At 34.4% G+C, this 19,930-nt stretch overlaps 1 protein-coding gene across 15 annotated transcripts in view; it reads left to right on the plus strand.

Moving 5' to 3' along the window:
• The first annotated feature begins 331 nt into the window (after nucleotides 1-331).
• The window catches only part of LOC123675226 (peripheral-type benzodiazepine receptor-associated protein 1), a 75,473-nt gene continuing 55,874 nt past the window's right edge, over nucleotides 332-19,930 (plus strand). For 14 of the 15 annotated variants that reach the window (XM_045610550.1, XM_045610552.1, XM_045610557.1 and 11 more), the window contains exons 1-2: nucleotides 342-432; nucleotides 13,678-13,847. In XM_045610550.1, the coding sequence (XP_045466506.1) occupies nucleotides 13,681-13,847 (167 nt within the window). In that variant the 5' untranslated portion in view covers nucleotides 342-432; nucleotides 13,678-13,680. Of the gene's footprint in view, nucleotides 438-13,677; nucleotides 13,848-19,930 lie in introns of all 15 variants that reach the window. The other variant, XM_045610551.1, reaches the window with a different exon arrangement.

Below are 19,930 nucleotides of genomic sequence, written 5' to 3' on the forward strand. Positions count from 1 at the left end.
AAAATAATTTTTATTCGATTTTTTTTCTTGAAGTATTCTGAATTAATGAGAAACTGAACTGAATAATTCACCGGAAATAGTAATTGGGATTTGGATTTTTCTGAAGATCACAGAAACCGATAAATTGAGGGCGATCTCTGTTAAATCATTTCAAATTTGGAATCCAACACTGAGAGCATTCCAGCATTTGAGAATGCTTGAATTTCAACGTTTGCACTCAACGAAAGTTGGGGTAGTGGGTTATAGATGCCGCCATATACCCACTCGCATTTTCGAGATCCTGCGCTTTTCACCCACTAGATTTTCCACAATAAAATCAATTTTCCTGGCGCACACTTGAGAGTCTAGTTGTGACCCATATAGAGAGACAGCCATTTTAACCAGACTAAATGTAGTCGTCCTTAAGAGAAACTAGATAAAAATAAGCCAAAGGTGGGGTAAGTTATCATTAATCTGCTTGTAGATTTTTCCTGTTGTCAGAATTTTGATGTTATTCACTTTTTTCTGTGAAAATTATTAGTTGGACTGAAGGGGGTTCTGTGGTAGATTTTATTTGATAGGTGAGTTCTTGTTAGTGTGTAATAGAATTCTGGAAAATTTCTGTAGTTTAGTCAGTTATCAGAGCATTTCCCAATAACTAACGGATCCTTTGTCTTGCGATCAACGTTTCCGTTTAGATGTTACTAATTTTAGGCTTAATAATCGAAAAAGTTACTTATTTCTGAAGTGACAGATACTTAGAGAAGGATTTAACTGTTCCTTTCCAGCCGTCTTGTAATGATACACATTGGGTTTAGTTTCCTTGAAAGCCGGAAAATATGTCAATTTACGAAGTCTAGGGATTAAATGTCAATAATTTATAGGATTACGATGTAAGACATGCACCTTCTAGATAGTTAACGCTTTAATAATCCGCACTGAGGAAAGGGTAATTTTTCTTTTTCCTTTTATATTCTTAAGGCACCATTTTGAATAATTTCTAGGTTTAGAAGAGGGCTTACAACTTGTTGTTTTTGCAAGCCAATAATTTACAAGGATCGGAATAATTCAATAATCAAATTTCATAAATCGGCGAATTGATATCAAGTTTAAGATCGATTAAACATTTTTTCAACTTTGAAATTTTCACATATTACTTTTTGAAATGTGTATGTAGAAATATCCAAAAATCTAATTAAAAATTCAACGTTGACAGATTTCGGTAAGTTCCAAAATCATACGATATAATGCTTTGATCCCCCTTCCTCGTGAACCCGATCTTAACATTTTTAGGGATGAAAAAAAATCGATCAAATCAAAAATAATCGAGAAATCACTGTTATGATGTCATTCGTTGGAGACCTCTCAACTGTATATGAGGTGTGATTCATTATAATGTCATTATTGCCGGGTAATTTAGGTATATAGATGATAAAATTTGGCATGAAGATTCGATATGATGAAGATATTTTACAGAGAAAATACTAAATGCCAACCTAGTCCGACTTATTGTTACAGAAATATTGGGAATGTTTCGTGTATTTTTTCAAAATTTATATGGTGACGCAATCAACATTAAGTATGTACTTAGCTTAGAATCCTACATCCATATGAAAATTTTCAACTGTTAGATATAATTCAGATGATACAATCGCCTTTAAATTTGGCATGAATATTCGAGTAGTTATTTTACATATAAATACAAACTAAATTTCAACCTAGTCGGATATATTGCAAAGGAATTATCAGGTATTTTCTCTCGATATTATGATTGAACTTTTTCTAGTTTTGGTGTGACGATTATCACAGAATTTCGTATTGACCTTGAAATTATTATTTTATATCTACACGCGAAATATCCACCCGATCGAAATTGTGACACGTTAATATTGGGTGTAGGTATTGAAGTTAAAATGTAATCTGTATCAGTAAGGTGAACTGGGAAACATTGAGTAATTTTTTTTCGATATTCTTCTTGAATTTTTTTGGTTCTTATGACGTGATCTACCTACATTGAAAATTGCATGAAGCATTGCAATCTTTATTTCACATCTTAATGCAACATTACATTTCGAAATGCTTTAATTACAGAGTGCTTAGTTGGCCTTTTTCAATTAACGAAGTTTATTGAATTGAATTATAACCGTCTGACGAAATGCAATCTGTTCGGGGAACGACCGCTCAAAAATATATTTGTGAGTTATTGATACCCGTAACAATGTACACTAACATGCAAAAAAACGCAACTAGTTGATACTTGGTAATATTTGAGGCCACATCGTCTTTTTATTTACAATTCAATTTTCGCAATATTTTCTATAAACTGTAGATGAAATTATTAATTTAAACTGGCATATTCACTCTTTGGTAATTTTTCTTTAATTACCATTTTTCATTAAGAACCATTTCTTACATTTTGTTTTTTAGTTCATGCATTCAAGTTCACTAGTTCATTTTTAACAAAGAAATGAACGGTTTACAATACAAAATAATAAGCTGAATAAGTTGTAAAAAGAACGTTTCTTCAGGTTTTTTACGTTACATTGAATTGGTTTGTTGTGCAGTTCGATTTTTAATTTGAATTCAATAAGTGCATAATTAATTTTGCAATAATAATCATTATAAATGAAAAATATAATGTTCCCTTCTCATTGGTATATTCTCTCTGAGCTGTCCAACTGACATGGAACAAGGAGCAAAGGCATCAAGTCAAAACATAACATATCTTGAAATTGGGTAAACTGCTGATTGGAGTTCGTTTATCTCTTAAAACCGAATCAAAAAAGTAAAATGTTGAAAAGAAATAGTTCTTAATGAAAAAGGTTAATTTGAAAAAAATTTACCACTAAATTATTGTAGAGGTTGTTTCAAAATTAGGGTTTAACAACAGACTTCTAATTAACCCTGTATATTGTATAATATATTAATTACCCAGCATTTAAACACAGGGTGAATATGCAAGTTGAAATCGATAATTTTATCTACAATTTACAGAAAAAAAATTTGAAAATTGAACTGAAAATAGTGAAAATAACAAAACTATGATAACCCAAATTTAACTGATTATCTGCTTTTTGTTGCCTGTATTTCCGAAACCATAGTCGTACACATTACAAAACAAAATAATTTTGAAGATGACATTTTTCAACTAATAATATCTAAAAATAAGTTTGTTGAATGTTTCTCAAAATTTCAGCATAACTCCCAAGAAAATATCCCCAAAAACTCGAATCAACTAATTTCGTAGTTAATTCATTAAGTAACAAACATATTCAACAATTGAAACTATATGTAATAAAAAAATATTATATTCTTTATATTTACCAAGATAGAAATAAACTCCTTTGATTATCCAATGTTGTAATTTCGAAACACGCGGTACACTTCCCGTTATCACAAACAACTGATTCGAAAGACGTGATAACTTGCTGTAAGCAAAACAAGTTTTAGATATCTTTCTTCACCCACCCTGACAACCCCTCCCCCCTCAAATTTTGAGAAATTTTGACAAATGTTATCACCTAATGACGGTTAACGGACCTCTCTCCAAAAGGTATAGGTAATGGGAATTTAATTTAAGCCAAAATGTCGTGTTGTAAATTTAGAAGGTGAGGCGACTTCTTAGAAATTTTTTCAGAAAACTTGTACATAAGATATGCAGGTATATCGATAGCAAGTATAGTAAGGTTCTCTTCAAACAAGAATATCTAACTTATGAATCAAATTATTACCTAGGAACCTACTTACTTGAAGCCTATGACTACACTACTTACTGTTCTTTTTGTTATATTATTTACAATAATAAATCTTTGGAATCGGCTAAGAAACAACAAATGCAAACACTGACATTTTCGCAATTAACATTTAATGAAGTTTAAATTACAAAAAGGAATGCGAAAAGCATTGACGTGAAGTTTGGAGCTTTTACGCGCTCGTTCAAATTGGCATTCATGTAATTTTGTAGTAAAGTATATTAGTTTATATAGGTATATTTTTTTTAACACAAACCAGAATTCAAATCTTTCCGACTCACGATACAAAAACAAATTGAAGTGATGTCATTAACACAATGTCACATAGGAATCACGGATCTAGTTCCTTAAGGAAACGAAAAAGCAAATGAAAATAGTTAAGGCCGTAGAAATGGGGGGGTTACTGGGGGTTAATTATCCATCTGAAGACTTCCAAATTATAAAATTTCAGAATTTTCACAAAGACGAAAAACGAAAATTTTTCCATAAAATGAACCGATAGTCATTTCATTTTCCTTTCAAATCGACACGGCAGTCCTTTATTTATTCCCTCTGTCCAAAACAAAGCGTTCAAAAATAAGGGTGGCCAAGAGGGGTCCGGAATTTTTTGGCGAGGGCAAATTAAAGCGAAACTATAGTTCTGCTAATCTTTCAGCCTTAGTATGTTAAATTTTAGGGGGGGGGCTATCCCCCTGCCCCCTCCCTTGTAATAATTTGGCTCAAACTTCATTATGAAACCTCTTTTTCTCACGTTACAGATATGGATATGAGTTGTTGAAAACATTTTTTTTTTCGATTTCGATATATAGAATCCAAATATAACACCCTGTATATTATTACTTCTTTCGCTTTGTTGTAGCCTCTTTATTATTTATGTATCTTATGTTCCTTGTCCCAATCCCTAGCGGTTTTTGTGCAAAACATTGCTTCAATCAAACATTCACTTCGGAATCCTAAAAAGCTGAAATTTCGGGTATGGATTACCAATATTCCGTGTAACATTTGCTTGTAATAAAATACGTCCCAAATCATACAGGGTTGTTCGAAATTACAGGTTTCAAGAAGACATATTAAAATGATAAAAAATACTTTTTTCAAATGGAATGACCTGCGTGTCATAAGATGTGTTGAAAAAAAATTAAATTTCCTTTCAGACGATATAACATGGTCCTCTAACAAAATTGTAAGGTTTTCTAATTCAAAACAAGTTTTTACCCCAATGGCAATATTAAGCTACATTTCTTTTAGATATCCATAAAATAACATAAAACTTTTAAATTATGATAAAATGCCAAACATCTTCTGATAACATCAAATATCATCACAAAAAAAAAATGAACAAAAGCACAACCGTTTTTTAAAAAAGTTGAAAACAAATGAATTTTTCCATTTGTAGCCAGTGGCGTAACGAGAGGTGAGTCATGGGGGTGTTTACTCGCACTTTGAAAGAGCAAAATATTTTAATTTCTCAAATATTTTTTTTGTTACTTACAAATATTTCTTACATTCAATGGGGAGTGTTATGTTCTCAATAACCCTTTCCCCTTCGTTACGCCATGTTTGATACTCGGTTGAAATAAGTGTATAAAAATTAAATTCATTACACTGAACTATGTATTTTTTTATGGCAATAACGAAATTTCTCTGAAACGTGTTAAAAATATAGATTTCGAAGTCTAAAGGGAAAAACTCAATTATTTGAGTAATGCCCCGGAAATATTGAAACAAACCCACAACATTTAAACAAAATCGGACTACTGATTTCCAAGTTATATATTATAACAATCTTAGGCATTGGCTTAACTAGCGAACCACAGAGTTTCAAATTTCAAGAACCACCTGGAAAGCTAAGTAATCAGTTATCAAGTGGAAGGCTGCGATAATTCAAAATGCCTTTTTTTGAGTTATCTCGTTGGAAACGATATATTACATACGTTTGTCATTGAATGAAACTATTCATCGAATATGCACTACACAGAAGCGCAAAAATTTGAAATTTTTTCACTTTATATGAAGAACAATAAAAAAATAAGAAAGCTACAAGGAGAGAATATATGCGGAGTTGCATCCAAATCATCCAATTCCAATATATAGTGAAAAACGTATGTCATATCGTTGCCAATGAGATAACTCAAAAAAGGGCAATTTGAGTTATCGCAGCCTACTACTTGTAAACTGATTACTGAGCATGCCAGGTGGTTCTTAAAATTTGAAACTCTGTGGTACTCAGAATAAGAGAGATATATCAAACATATGTTATATATTCGGAATCAGGGGAAAAAGAGCTAGTCAAATAAAGAAAAATATACAGGGTGTTCTATTTGAAAAAATGAAGTTGCAATTAATATGTTGCCCACTCTGTATATATTTCGTTTTCTGAAATCATTTTAAAACACACTAGTCGATTTCGTGAAACTTTTGTAGAAAACAAATTATGGTGAAAAACCCGGTACAACTATAAAATTTGGTGGAATTTCATAGATTTTGAGATATCGAAATACTCAGGAAAACCAAATTTCGAACTGTCATATTTACGGAACCCCTAGTCGGATTAGTCTGAAAGCAGGTTGTCGGAAGCCAAAATCAATAAATAAATCCGGTAAAAGTTAGTTTGTCAGTGCACAGGTAACTGGTAACTTACCGAACCTACTTACTGGTGTATCACTCAGCTTTCAAATTGACTTTTCGTTCTTTATGGACAGAGGCGGATCGGCGTGGTGGACCACTTTCGCTAAGCTCTTCTTTCAGTTAAAGGACTGGAATTTATTTCCCTACGCCTCTACTTCAATTTTTTCAATTTTCTACTATTATTAATTTTGGAGAATTTAAGTTTCTCCCTTCTACATGCCACTATTTTCCTCTATTTGGCTCATTGAAAGAAGTACGTCCTCTTGTCTGTCTTTCTTGTTGGTATTATTTGTATTATTTTTCCTAATTCTCAATTCGCGTTTAATTAATTTTACTATTGTTACAGAAATATTGGGAATGTTTCGTGTATTTTCAAAATGTATGTGGTGACGCAATCAACATTTAGTATGTATGTACTTAGCTTGAAATCCTACATTCATATGAAAACTTTGAACTGTTAGATACAATTCAGATGATACAATCGCCTTTAAGTTTGGCATGAATATTCGAGTAGTTATTTTACATATAAGTACAAACTAAATTTCAACCTAGTCGGATATATTGCAAAGGAATTATTAGGTAATTTTCTTTTTCTAGTTTTGGTGTAACGATTATCACGGAATTTCGTATTGACCTTGAAATTATTATTTTATATCTACACGCGAAATATCCACCCGATCGAAATTGTGACACGTTAATATTGGGTGTAGGTATTGAAGTTAAAATGTAATCTCCATCAGTAAGATGGACTGGGAAACATTGAGTAATTTTTTTCTCGATATTCTTCTTGAATTTTTTTTGGTTCTGATGAAGTGATCTACCTACATTGAATATTGCATGAAGCATTGCAATCTTTATTTCACATCTTAATGCAACATTACATTTTGAAATGCTTTAATTACCGAGTGCTTAGTTGGCTTTTGTCAATTAACGAAGTTAACCTAAGAAATTTATAATTTCTAGGTTGTTTCTTCAAGTTATTGAGTTTACGTCAGAATTGGACCTGCACCACAGAATTATAACCGTCTACATGACGAAATGCATTCGGTTCGGGGAACGACTGCTCAAAAATATATTTGTGAATTATTGATACCCGTAACAATGTAGACTCACATGCAAAAAAAACGCAACGAGTTGATATATGGAAATATTCAAGGCAGGGCCCCCGCAAGGGACATCAACGCCCGCGTGCGGAACACGCCCCTTAAAGGGGGGAGGTGGAGAAAAGCACTGCTGGATAACCGAAAAAATTTTTTTTAAGTTTTGTTGAGAATTTATTGTAGAATGGTTGAAAATTCATCAGCAACCTTCATTGCCTTAAGAACTTTAGTGTTAGTTGTAACATAATACATTTCAAATGTGTTTCAAAACTTAAGCTGTATTCTTCTATAAATTATTTATAAAGGCATAAACATTTAATAAGGATCAATGCAGAAATTGAATGGATGTTTTTCTAGATTTGGCTGCTGCAAATTCTTCTATATTATCAATCAATCAATTTTATCGATTATCTCTTGCTCTATATCTAAGATTGCCAATCCAGAAAATCTTTCTTATGACATGGTAGACTTCAAATAGTTTTCAATTATTTTTTATTTATCGTAATCAGATATCATATCAAACCTACTATTTGAGGAACTTAGTGTTTGATCAATTATTTTCGAAAAGAAATTTATTTTAAAAGCGATTTTTAGATCTTGAGGTGCCTCATACGTCTGTTCATAATCGAACAATTTTGGTTTATACTTTCGTATTACAGTATATAATTGAGAAAAACCTTGATCTATCTCAAGAGCAGCCGCTAGTTCTCCAGCTTCTGCAAGTTCCCTACAATTTTTGAAATGATCAACTAAATTCTTCAAATAGTTTTGGCACACTTCAATGTCAATCGCTACACTTTGCATCATTTTGCCTACAATATTAATCTGGAATGAAACATCATAGGAAATTATTATACTTCAAATAAATTTAAAAGAATGAATATTTAATAAAAGAGAACTTGTTGAAAGTATCATTCTCTGCTATTTATAAAATATTTGAATAAAATGAAACTTCAGCATCAATTCTACTTGACCATCTAGTATCCCTTAGGGGTTTTAGATGAAACTGAGGATCATGCTTTTTTATAACATTCCAATTTTTTTGTGGATGAAGAGAAATATATATATAAAGTTCTTGTACAATATCAAAAGAGTCCACGGTTTCATTGGAAACCTTAGCAGCATCATTTTCAGTTAAATTTGAGCTGTGTGCAGCACATGGCGCAAAAAATGCCCTAGGATTAGCATCGAGTATGGGTTTTTGTAAACCAATATCTGGCTATTTCATACCGATTGCGACGTTCGGAAACTTGTATAAATTGCAAGAAAGGAGTTTGGAAAAAAAATTGTTGAAAAAATTTGAAAGAATCTTTTTCGAAAACCTTTGGTCCATCGGTTCTTCATGCGGTCTATAAGAGGTTTTGGCGCCCCCTTAGAGTGGCGCCCGCGTGCGGTGCACGCGCGGTTGCGGGGGTCCTGATTCAAGGCCTCATCGTCTTTTCATTTATAATTCAATTTTCAAAAATTTTTCTATAAACTAACTGTAGATGAAATTATTAATTTCAACTCGCATGTTCACTCTTTGATGAAATTTTTTTTAAATTAGAATTTTCTAATGAGAACCATTTCTTGTCAACATTTTGTTTTTTGGTTTATGCTTTCAAGTGCACTAATTCACTTTTAAGAGAGAAATAAACGGTTTACAATACGAAATATTAAGCTGAATTAGATGTACAAAGGACGTTTCTTCAGGTTTTTTGAGTTACATTGAATTGGTTTGTTTTGAAGTTCAATTTTTAATTTGAATTCAATAAGTGCATAATTAATTTTGCAATAATGATCATTATAAATGAATAATATATTGTTGCCTTTTAATTACTATAGGCTCACTTAGCTGTCTAACTGACATGGCACAAGGAGCAAAGCCATCTAGTCAAAACATAACATGTCTTGAAATTGTGTATACTGTTGATTGGAGTTCTTTTATCTCTTAAAATCGAATCAAAAAAGTAAAATGTTGAAAAGAAATTGTTCTTAATGAAAAAGGTTAATTTGAAAAAAATTTACCACCAAATTATTGTAGAGGATTTTTCAAAATTAGGGTTTAACAACTGACTTCTAATTAACCCTGTATATTGTATAATATACTATTGAGTCAGCATTTAACCACAGAGTGAATATGGAAGTTGAAATCAATAATTTTATCTACAATTCACAGAAAAAAAATTTTGAAAATTGAACTGAAAATAAAAAACTATGACATACCAAATTCAACTGAATATCTGCTTTTTGTTGCCTATATTTCCGAAACCATTGTCGTATACATGGAAAATAAAATAATTTTGAAGATGACATTTTTCAACTAATAATATCTAAAAATAAGTTTGTTGAATGTTTCTCAAAATTTCAGCATAACACGTCAGAAAATATACCCAGAAACCTGAATCAACTAATTTCATCGTTAATTCATTAAGTTACAAACATATTCAACAATTGAAACTATATGTAATAAAAAAATATTATATTCTTTATATTTACCAAGATAGAAATAAACTCCTTTGATGTCCAATGTGGTAATTTCGAAACACGCGGTACACTTACCGTTGTCACAAACAACTGACTCGAAAGACGTGATAACTTGCTGTAAGCAAAACAAGCTTTAGATACCTTTCTTCACCTACCCTGACAAGACAACCCCCCCTGACAAGACAACCCCCCCTCCCCTCAAATTTCGAGAAATTTTGACAAACGTTATCACCTAATGACGGTTAACGGACCTCTCTTCAAAAGGTATAGGTATTGGGAATTTAATTTAAGCCAAAATGTCGTTGTGTTGTAAATTTGGAAGGTGAGGTGAATTCTTAGAAATTCTTGCAGAAAATTTGTTCATAAAATATGCAGGTACATCGATAGCAAGTATACAATAATAAATCTTTGGAATCGGCCAAGGAACAACAAATGCAAACACTGAAATTTTCGCAATTAACATTTAATGAAGTGTAGATTACAAAAAGAAACGCGAAAAACATTTACGTGAAGTTTGGAGCTTTTACGCGCTTGTTCAAATTGGTATTCATGTAATTTTGTATTAAAGTATATTAGTTTATATAGGTATATTTTTTTTAACACAAACCAGAAGTCAAAACTTCCTGACTCACGATATAAAACAAATTGAAGTGATATCGTTAACACAATGTCACATAGGAATCACTTAGTGCAGTGTTTTTCAATATTTTTGACTTCGCGACCCCTTTACAGCTTGAAATATTCTGGCGACCCCCCTTGTGACGTACAGTTTTTACATACGTTAGGACCTAACGAAAAACATTACCTAAATTCACGCGGGCCAAACTGCGTAGGCGACTTATTTCGCCAGCAGCACTTGATATGGTTGAAATTATGGTCAGTAAGCAGGTGGCTAACAAATTAAAAAACATACCACTTTCTGACAATATTATTTCACGCAGAATAAACGATATGGCCAAGGATATTCAAGAACAAGTAGTCGAAAAATTAAAGAACAGCCAACATTTTGCTTTACAGTTTGACGTATCTACAGATGTTTCCGAATGTGCACAGTTTGTAGTATTTGTGCGCTTTGAAGCAGATGACAGTATCATGGAAAACATCTTATTTTGCAAAGCACTTCCTGCAAACACTACTGGCCAGTGTTTGTACGTTTTTTTTAGAAAGCACTTGCGACTTCCATATTGAGTGGAAAAAATGTATCACTATTTGTAGCGATGGCGCTAAAGCTATGACTGGAAAAAATAGCGGACTCATTGCAAGATTAAAAGCGATAATGCCAAACATATCCTGAACACACTGTTTTCTTCATCGACAGGCTCTAGCTGCTAAGGTAGTATCTTCTGATTTAAATGACGTGCTCACGGAGGTCATAAAAATTGTGAATTCTATCAAAGGTAAAGCTTTGCAAACCCGGCTATTCAGAAACGTTTGTGAAGATTTGGGCTCGCTTCATCAAAATCTCCTTTATCACACAGAGGTCAGGTGGCTATCCAAAGGAAAGGTATTGACAAGAGTTCTGGAACTGAGAGCTGTATTGTTAATGTTCTTACGAGATGCAAAATCTGAATATGCTTCTCGTTTTTCTGACCCTATTTGGCCCTTGAAATTAGCATTTTTTAGCCACCTTAACAATTTGAACATCAACCTTCAAGGAAGAGAAGAAAATATTTTAACAGCCAAAGATAAAATTAAAGCATTCCACGCGAAACTTCGTTTGTGGTCAACCTCTCTGCAAAACAAAATGTTCGAGTGTTTTCCATGTGTTCAGAAGATAATTGAAGATAATGCAACAGACCAAAGTTTTGCATTATCGGCTCATATTCCTTGCATGATACTGAGCTTGCATAATTTATAAGAGAAACTTTTGACATACTTTCCAGAATTGCACTCTGAAGCTGACAATGGGCGTAGATGGATTTTAACCATTTTGGATGAAAAGAAAACACTAATATCCAGAGCTGGCAAAAGAAGCTCTTAAATTGAAGTGCCGTTCGCCACTTCATGATTGTGTGAATTGACATTTTCTTCAATGGTAAACATAAAAACTAAAAAGAGAAATAGACTGCAATTAGAAAATGATTTGAATATTATCTAACGTTTCAAAAATGGCACTACAATTTGATAAACTTCTGAAAAATACAAGCACATCGCCTACTCACTAAAATTGCGTTTTCATTGTGTAAGAACCTCGACTTTTTCTTTCAGCCGGCGACCCCCCGAGTAGGGCGTCACGACCCCCCTAGGGGTCGCGACCCACAGATTGAAAAACACTGACTTAATGGAACTAGTTCCCCAATGGAACGAAAAAGCAAATGAAAAAAGTTAAGGGCGTAGAAATGGGGATGTTACTGGGGGGTAATAATCCACCTAAAGATTTCCAAATTATAAAATTTCAGAATTTTCGCAAAGACGAAAAACGAAAATTTTTCCATAAAATGAACCAATAATCATTTCATTTTCCTTTGGAATTGACACGGCAGTAAAAAATCAGACTCTTTTACGATTTATCAGTTTATTATCGCTTTCAAGATGAGTAGGTACTTTTTTACTGCACTTCGAGCACTTCTATGTCCGAGGTTTATTATTTTCCTTTATTTATTCCCTTTGTCCAAAACAAAGCGTTCAAAAATAGGGGTGGCCAAGAGGGGTCCGGATTTTTTTGGGGGGGTCAAATTGAAGTGAAACTATAGTTCTGATAATCTTCTAGGGGGGTCCGGGTCCCCATCAGTTTATCTAGGTCTATTTGTAACTGCCTAGTAGGTAATTGATTTCTACTGTGAAAGTCAATAGCAGTGTCATCGATTTTTCTTGCCTGGAGGTTTATGATATAAAAACAGTGAACTTAAATTTCAATTTCCTAAGCCTGAACCATCTTCACATTTTCGAAGTAGAAAAAGAGAAAATCAACGAGTTGAACTCCAAAAAAAATATTACGCAGTTTGCGATTAAAAAATTATAGTAATGAAATAGAAAAAGTGAAGACTATTTTCGGTGAAATTAGAATCTTTATCTCAATGTTGATTTGTCCTATATTGAATGGATCAATGAAGATTCATTATTATTGTACTACCGAAAATGAAAATCTAATAACATAATCGAATTAAAAAGATTTTTACTGTTTTTTTAGAATGATAATTTCCTTGCATATGGAATTGATGTCATTTTGGGAAATTTTTTCTGAGAATAATTATTATTATTATTATATTTAGACAATTTTTATGTATATTTTATGTTAACCATTTTTCTTGCACATCTGTATGAAATTTTGTACAAAAATTGGTTGCTAAGTCTAAGATCCATAAATTTTAATGAACAAAGAATAAAAATAAAAATCTTCGAAACTTGGTGACATACAATCATAAAATTAAACACATTACATAATTCGATACAATATTTTTCACCGTCTCAGAGCATACGTTTTTGATAATTGATTCATTTGTATTTTGGAAGGATGACACCGGGCTTGAATCCTGCTGCTACGTTTTCTTTATGATATAATGAACCGTATATAAATATTGAGTTGATCACACTGTATAGGTTAAATATTCCTAGTAATATGAAAATTATCTAGGGAAGATTTTACAATCGATAAGGAATAAGAAAATACTGAAAAACTGTATGTCAATCCTATATTACTGATTATCTATACAATCTGTTGGAAATAACATCTGAGTAAAACTCTTCCTTTATCTTAAGGTGTTGTCAATATATTATGAAAAAATCGAACTAATTTTTGCTCTTACTTCAAGGTCATGAACATAGAGATGCAATTGAAGGCCGCAGAGGCAAGACGAAATGAATTGGAGAGGCAGCATGCTGAGGCTCTTGCTGCGCTAAGAGGTTGTGGAGCAGATACCTTAGAGGCTCACCAGTCGAGGGTACGTGAGCTTGAGAAGAAGGTCGCTCTTGAAACTGTGCGGTAAGCTGCTATTTTATTAATTTTTTTTAGTTATACAGTGTGTCGTGCAACTAGTTAGCCATAGTTCACTGGTTTGGAGGACCTATCTTATGGACTGGAAAACCAAAATTATTTTAGATCTGAAGCAGACCGGCGTTAGGGATGAAACAGTGAAGCAACCGTTTCAGGTGCCTTCATTTGAGGGGCGGCAATTCGGCCCAGTTTACTGGCCACTTTTTCATATTTCATCTTTGAATCTTAAAAACGCGCTTAGCTGTGTTTGTCAACATTCCCTGTATTACAATTCTCCAAACCACATTTACTAATCAAATCATTACAGATGAAAGTTCTATATTATCATCAGATGCCAGAGCGGGTGATATTTTTTTATGGGGGTTGATATGAGGGAGGTCATGTTGTCATTGATGCTTTTTCAGCAGGGGAGCCGAAAAATTCTTTGTTTCAGACGCCAAAATTACTATTATATATATTATACAGGGTGGCCATTTGAAAACGAAACAGACGAGATTACAGACGAAATAAAGTTTTTCGATAGAAATGCACGGACAGGTCGATTTCTGTTTCTAGGGGGACAACTTAAGATGTAGGTTACGGACGCATAGCGCTTCAACCCTTGCTACTACAACCCTCACCCCAAAATTTTGAATAGGGAAGATGGGGTGAGTGATACCTCATTTGAAAGGTATTTTCATACTGATTTCAGCACAGTAATTGTTTTTTCATTTTATGCATTAGTTCTCGAAATATTCTTAACTAAGTATTTGAAAATGAAGTGGTGTTTTCATGGCACTTGTAGTGTTTTGTGAAAAATCGACATTTTGAGCTTCAAAACAACCATGACTGTGGCTTCCTTCCTAACTAACTAACGCATGAATATTTCGAGAACTAATGCATAAAATGAAAAAACAATTACTGTACTGAAATCAGTATAAAAATACCTTTAAATTGAGGTATCACTCACCCCATCTTCCCTATTCAAAAATTGGGGGTGGGGGTTGTAGCAGCAAGGGTTGAAGCGCTATGCGTCCGTAACCTACATCTTAAGTTGTCCCCCTCGAAACAGAAATCGACCTGTCCGAGCATTTCTATCGAAAAACTTTATTTCGTCTGTAATCTCGTCTGTTTCGTTTTCAAATGGCCACCCTGTATATTATTAAGATACAGGCGGATTGAACTGTTTCTGCTGAGAATCCACTTGGTACTTGCCGATAACTTCTGTTGGGGGATATTATTTTTCGATCACATTCTTACATATGTCAAACACTGAGCACTAATATGATTAATAGAAGGCAAAAATACCAACCATGTATTGAGAATAATTAGATTGCTCATCCCGTATATGCATCTGTAGTGAATTACCAGAGGTGATAAGGTGGAAGAGATACACTGCTCACTGTTTATCTTCTACCTGTCACATTGTACAATCCTTTTCGATTCCAACTGCATTAATGCTTAGTACACATATATGGCTACTTGTTTACAAAACATTCTTACGGATAATATATAGGCTGTGAGTAATGCTCTACACTTCTCATTCGATGAGAAATATCATCATCTAGACCTTTGATGATGATCAATAGAAAAGCTGGCGCTGGAGATACGATAAAAAATGACGCCACAACCTCCACGATCATGTTCCTGAGACAATTTCTTCTCAGATTATACAAGCCTAAATTCATATAACAATTTTTTACCATTGAAAACTATTTGTTCACTGGAAAGCTCCCTTGCAGTACTTGAATCTATAAATAGTTTCAATAATTTAGCCACCTTTGGTCTAGTGATATATAAGGTGTAGTAAAAAGAAATCCATTATTTTTGCATGAAAAACAAGGCTTTAAATATCATAGTTAAAATGATGCATTTTATTAAAATGACCGTTTTGTTCGATAACTTGTTGCCATATCGAAGTTGATATCATTGATGCTTTCCTCATAGAAGCCCTTGTTTCTATTGGCAAAAAATTGAGACAGTCGATCTTTACAAGCCTCTCTTGAATGGAAATTTTCATCAGCAAAAACCATGGACAAGAACAGATGCGAATCAATTGGTGCCAGGTCTGGACAATAAAGGAGGATACATAAGAATCTCCCAACCAATCCCTAGGAGCTTCTGTAGAGCCACTATCGAATGTTTGTGACCTGGCGTTGTCCTGATGAAACACAATTCCTCTCCTATTGGTTGCTTCTGGGCTATTGTTTCTTTCAGATGGCCCAATATTGACAGTACAGTTTCGAGTTAATAGTTCTGTCTTAGGGGAGCAGCTCAAATATAATTCCCTGCCCATTCCACCAAACACGTTAGTTACGCACAGGTAGTTAATTTTAGAATTAAAAACCTCTGTAACTCACCATGTTTATTTATGTTGAATAAACATTATTATTATTATATCGACTTTTGCCTATACGCGTAGGATTTCTCCTCGCCGTCGGCTTCTCACTCCTCGCTAAGAGGAACATTCACTCAATCCCAGATATTTAAAATATCAGAAGGGCAGAGCTCGGTCGTGTCCGGTCCTTGTGGTCCCCCTGGGTCTCTTCGAACTTCTGGTCCTCTTACACGCGATCCTTGGACCTGTCCTTCGCTTCCTAGGAATTTTCTCACCGTCCTTGCAGTACCTAAAAGAACAGCTTTTTGCATTATATTACATATATACTCACTAAGTCCTAGTTGCTTGATATTTCTTTTGAGATTTTTGGGTACTATTCCTGTTGTTGAGATGATAATTGGAATAGTTCTCGTTGATATCATTCCCCACTGGCGCTTTATCTGAAATTCGAGGTCCCTATATTTTGAAATTTTTTCGACCTCTTTTTGACGCATGTTGTTGTTATTGGGTATTGCTACGTCGATGAGTATTGCTGCCTTTTGATGTTTATCAACTAGCAATATATCTGGCCTGTTGTGAGGGACTGTTTTATCAGTCAAAACTGTACGATCCCAATACAGTTTATAGCGTTCGTTTTCCAGTATGGTTTCCGGTCGGTATTTGTAGTATGGCATTTTTTCAGAATTAATTAGTGTTAATTTAGTTGCCATTTCTTGGTGTAGTATCTTTCCTACTGCATCGTGTCTCTCTTTATATTCATTTCCTGCAAACATTTGACATCCTCCCGTGATATGTTGGATTGTCTCATTCGTTGGACACCCATAACGGCATCGATCGTCAGTAATTGTTCGATCCTTTATGATATGCTTGCAGTAATTTCTTGTTGAGATCACTTGATCTTGGATGGCTAAAAGAAATCCTTCCGTTTCTGGATACATCACACCTGATGTGAGCCAATAGTTCGACGCTTCAATGTCGACATGATCCTGGTTCACCTCGTTGAAATGTCGTCCATGTAGGGGCTTTTCTCTCCATCTTTGCAGTTTTTCTTGGATTGTCTGGTGGTTGTATGACAATTGCTCCTTGTGCAGTTGTAAAGGTGTTGATTCGTCTGCTTCACACAGTACTTTGTAGATCTCTGACGTGCCTGATTTGTCTTTAAAGTATGTTCGTAGGCATTCAATTTGACCATTGGCAAGTTCCATGATGTCTAGCAGACCTCTGCCTCCTTTATTTCTCGGCAGTGTCGTCCTCTCAATGCTACTTTTCGGATGATGCTTGTGTGCTTTCGTCATCAAGGTTCTCATTTTGCGTTGCAGGTTTTCCATATCTGTTTTGGTCCATGGAATGATACCGAAAGAGTATGTAAGAATTGAACATGCATATGTGTTGATGGCTCTCGTCATGTTCTTGCTGTTGAGGTTTGTTTTTAAAATTTTGTTGATTCTCCTAATGAACTCAGTTGTTAAGTCTTCCTTCATTCTTTGATGGTTTATTCGTCGGTTTTGTTTCATTCCTAGGTATTTATAAAGATCGTCCGATTTCATTGCTTCTATCTCCTGTCCATTGGAGAGAGCTATCGGTTCATCTTGGATTTTTCCACGCACTACGCTAATCGTACGACACTTGTCCAATCCGAATTTCATCCCCACGTCTTTCGAAAAATTTTCCACCAGTTCGACCATAATTTGCAAGTGGTTTTTGTTGCCTGTTATAAGTTTTAGGTCATCCATGTATAGCAAATGATTGAGTGCAATCGTATTTCTATTTCCTTTGACATTGAAACCTTTTTCAGTAGCATTCAGTTGTTTAGAAAGGGGGTTCAGCGCCAAGCAGAACCATAAGGGACTCAATGAATCTCCTTGGAAAATTCCCCTTTTTATTGGAATCTCTTTAGTAGTTATGTTCGCCGTAGAGAGTTCGATATTCGTTCTCCAATTGCACATTGCATACTTCAGAAAGTTTATTGTAATTGGATTGATCTTGTATATTTCCAAAATTTTTGTCAGCCACCCATGTGGAATAGAGTCGAAGGCCTTCTTATAGTCAAAATATGTCATAAAAAGATTTCTGTGTTTTTTAAAGGCTTGGTTACATATGATGGAATCTATTATCAGCAGTTCCTTCGATCCTAGTGCATTTTTGGAACATCCTTTCTGCTGTGCTGTCATTATGTTATTTGTCTCGCAATGTTTGTAGATACGAGATGCTATACATGAAGTGATGATTTTATATATTGTTGGTAGACATGTAATTGGTCTGTATTTTGATGGATCCGCTGTATTTTGCAGATTCTTCGGTAAGAGGTAAGTGGTCCCTGCTGTTAAAAATTTGGGCATTTCCGTTGGATTCCTTATAACATCATTTATGGTTTCAACTAGCCTGTCGTGTATACACCAAAATTTCTTCAACCAAAAGTTGTGGATTCCATCTGGGCCGGGTGATTTCCAATTGTGTGTGTTTTTTAATATTTCATGGAATTCTTCTATGGAAACTGCGTTATGCGGCATGTGTTCTATTGTCTCACAGGATTTCTCTTCACTTCTTATCCAATCAGCCTGGGAGTTGTAGGGGGTTAGTGTAGCCAGTTGATCTGTCCAAAAATTCTCAATATCCTCGACGGTTGGATAACTTCCTGGTGTTGCTGACATATTATTGTTTAACATTCTATAGAATTTTCTTTCGGAGTTTTCAAAAATCATATTATCCTGTTTTCTTCTATAGCTCTCATTGTATCTTCTGAGTCTTTCGGAGTACACACTAAGTTTTTGTTTCAGTGTGTCTAAAATTTGTTGAGCATTTTCATTGTTTGGATCATATGTTGTATGTTGCCGGTGACGATCCATTATTATATTGACCATTTTTTGTAATTTTCTAGACGGCGAACCTTTTGCAAATTGGGTGAGCCTGCCAATATCTTGGCGGATGCTATGAACTTTATTTTCTAGCCTTTTTTGCCAATGTGGTTTATTTTGTTGTTTTTCTCTGGCTGGTTGCTGACTTTTAGGTTTTGGCTTCACACCCAGCACTGTTGCTATTGAAAATGCTGCACAGTATATGATGAGGTGTAATGATTCGAGATCATGGTAGTCAGAAAGATACTTTGGTATAATCTCCTTGTTGGTCATGACCAGAAGATGAGATAGTTTCTTGGATGTCCTCAATCTTGGTAGAATCGGTCTTCTCAATGGATCTGTGCCCTCGAAATCTATAACGCATCTATTCATTGTGGCAGATAATCGCTCCAGTATTTCTCTTTGGTCTTCTTCTGGATTTTCGACGGGTGCAGCATATATATTCCGTCGTTGAGCATCACTTATTGCTATCACATCTGCATTGTTTTGTTCCTCAGTGTTCATTTGTGCATTGATGTTGTGTTGGTTTTCAGCACAATCGTAGTTTTCTTCAATTGTCGTTTCGTTGTTAGTGAGGTCTCTATTCTGTAGCCTCAGTTGGACTTCATTTTTTATGATGTTAAGTCTCTCATCGGGTACAAGTTTATTTCTCAATATGACCCGGTATTGGTCGGCTACTCTTTGCTCCGAAACTTGGAGTTCGGGATAGTTTCTGTGGAATTCTGCAAATAATTTTTGCCGGTAGCCTATTTTATCCTCTTCCATATTAGTCACTTCATAATATATGCGCATGATCGTTTCATTTATCGAACTTGTCCATTTCATGCGTCTTCTTGGTAGACCTGCTTGGGTGAGTGCTGGTTGTGGATCCTGCGCAGCACCTTCAGCGGTCGGAGAAA

This window comes from Harmonia axyridis, chromosome 3, assembly GCF_914767665.1.
Source record: "Harmonia axyridis chromosome 3, icHarAxyr1.1, whole genome shotgun sequence".
Classification (NCBI taxonomy): Eukaryota; Metazoa; Arthropoda; class Insecta; order Coleoptera; family Coccinellidae; genus Harmonia; species Harmonia axyridis.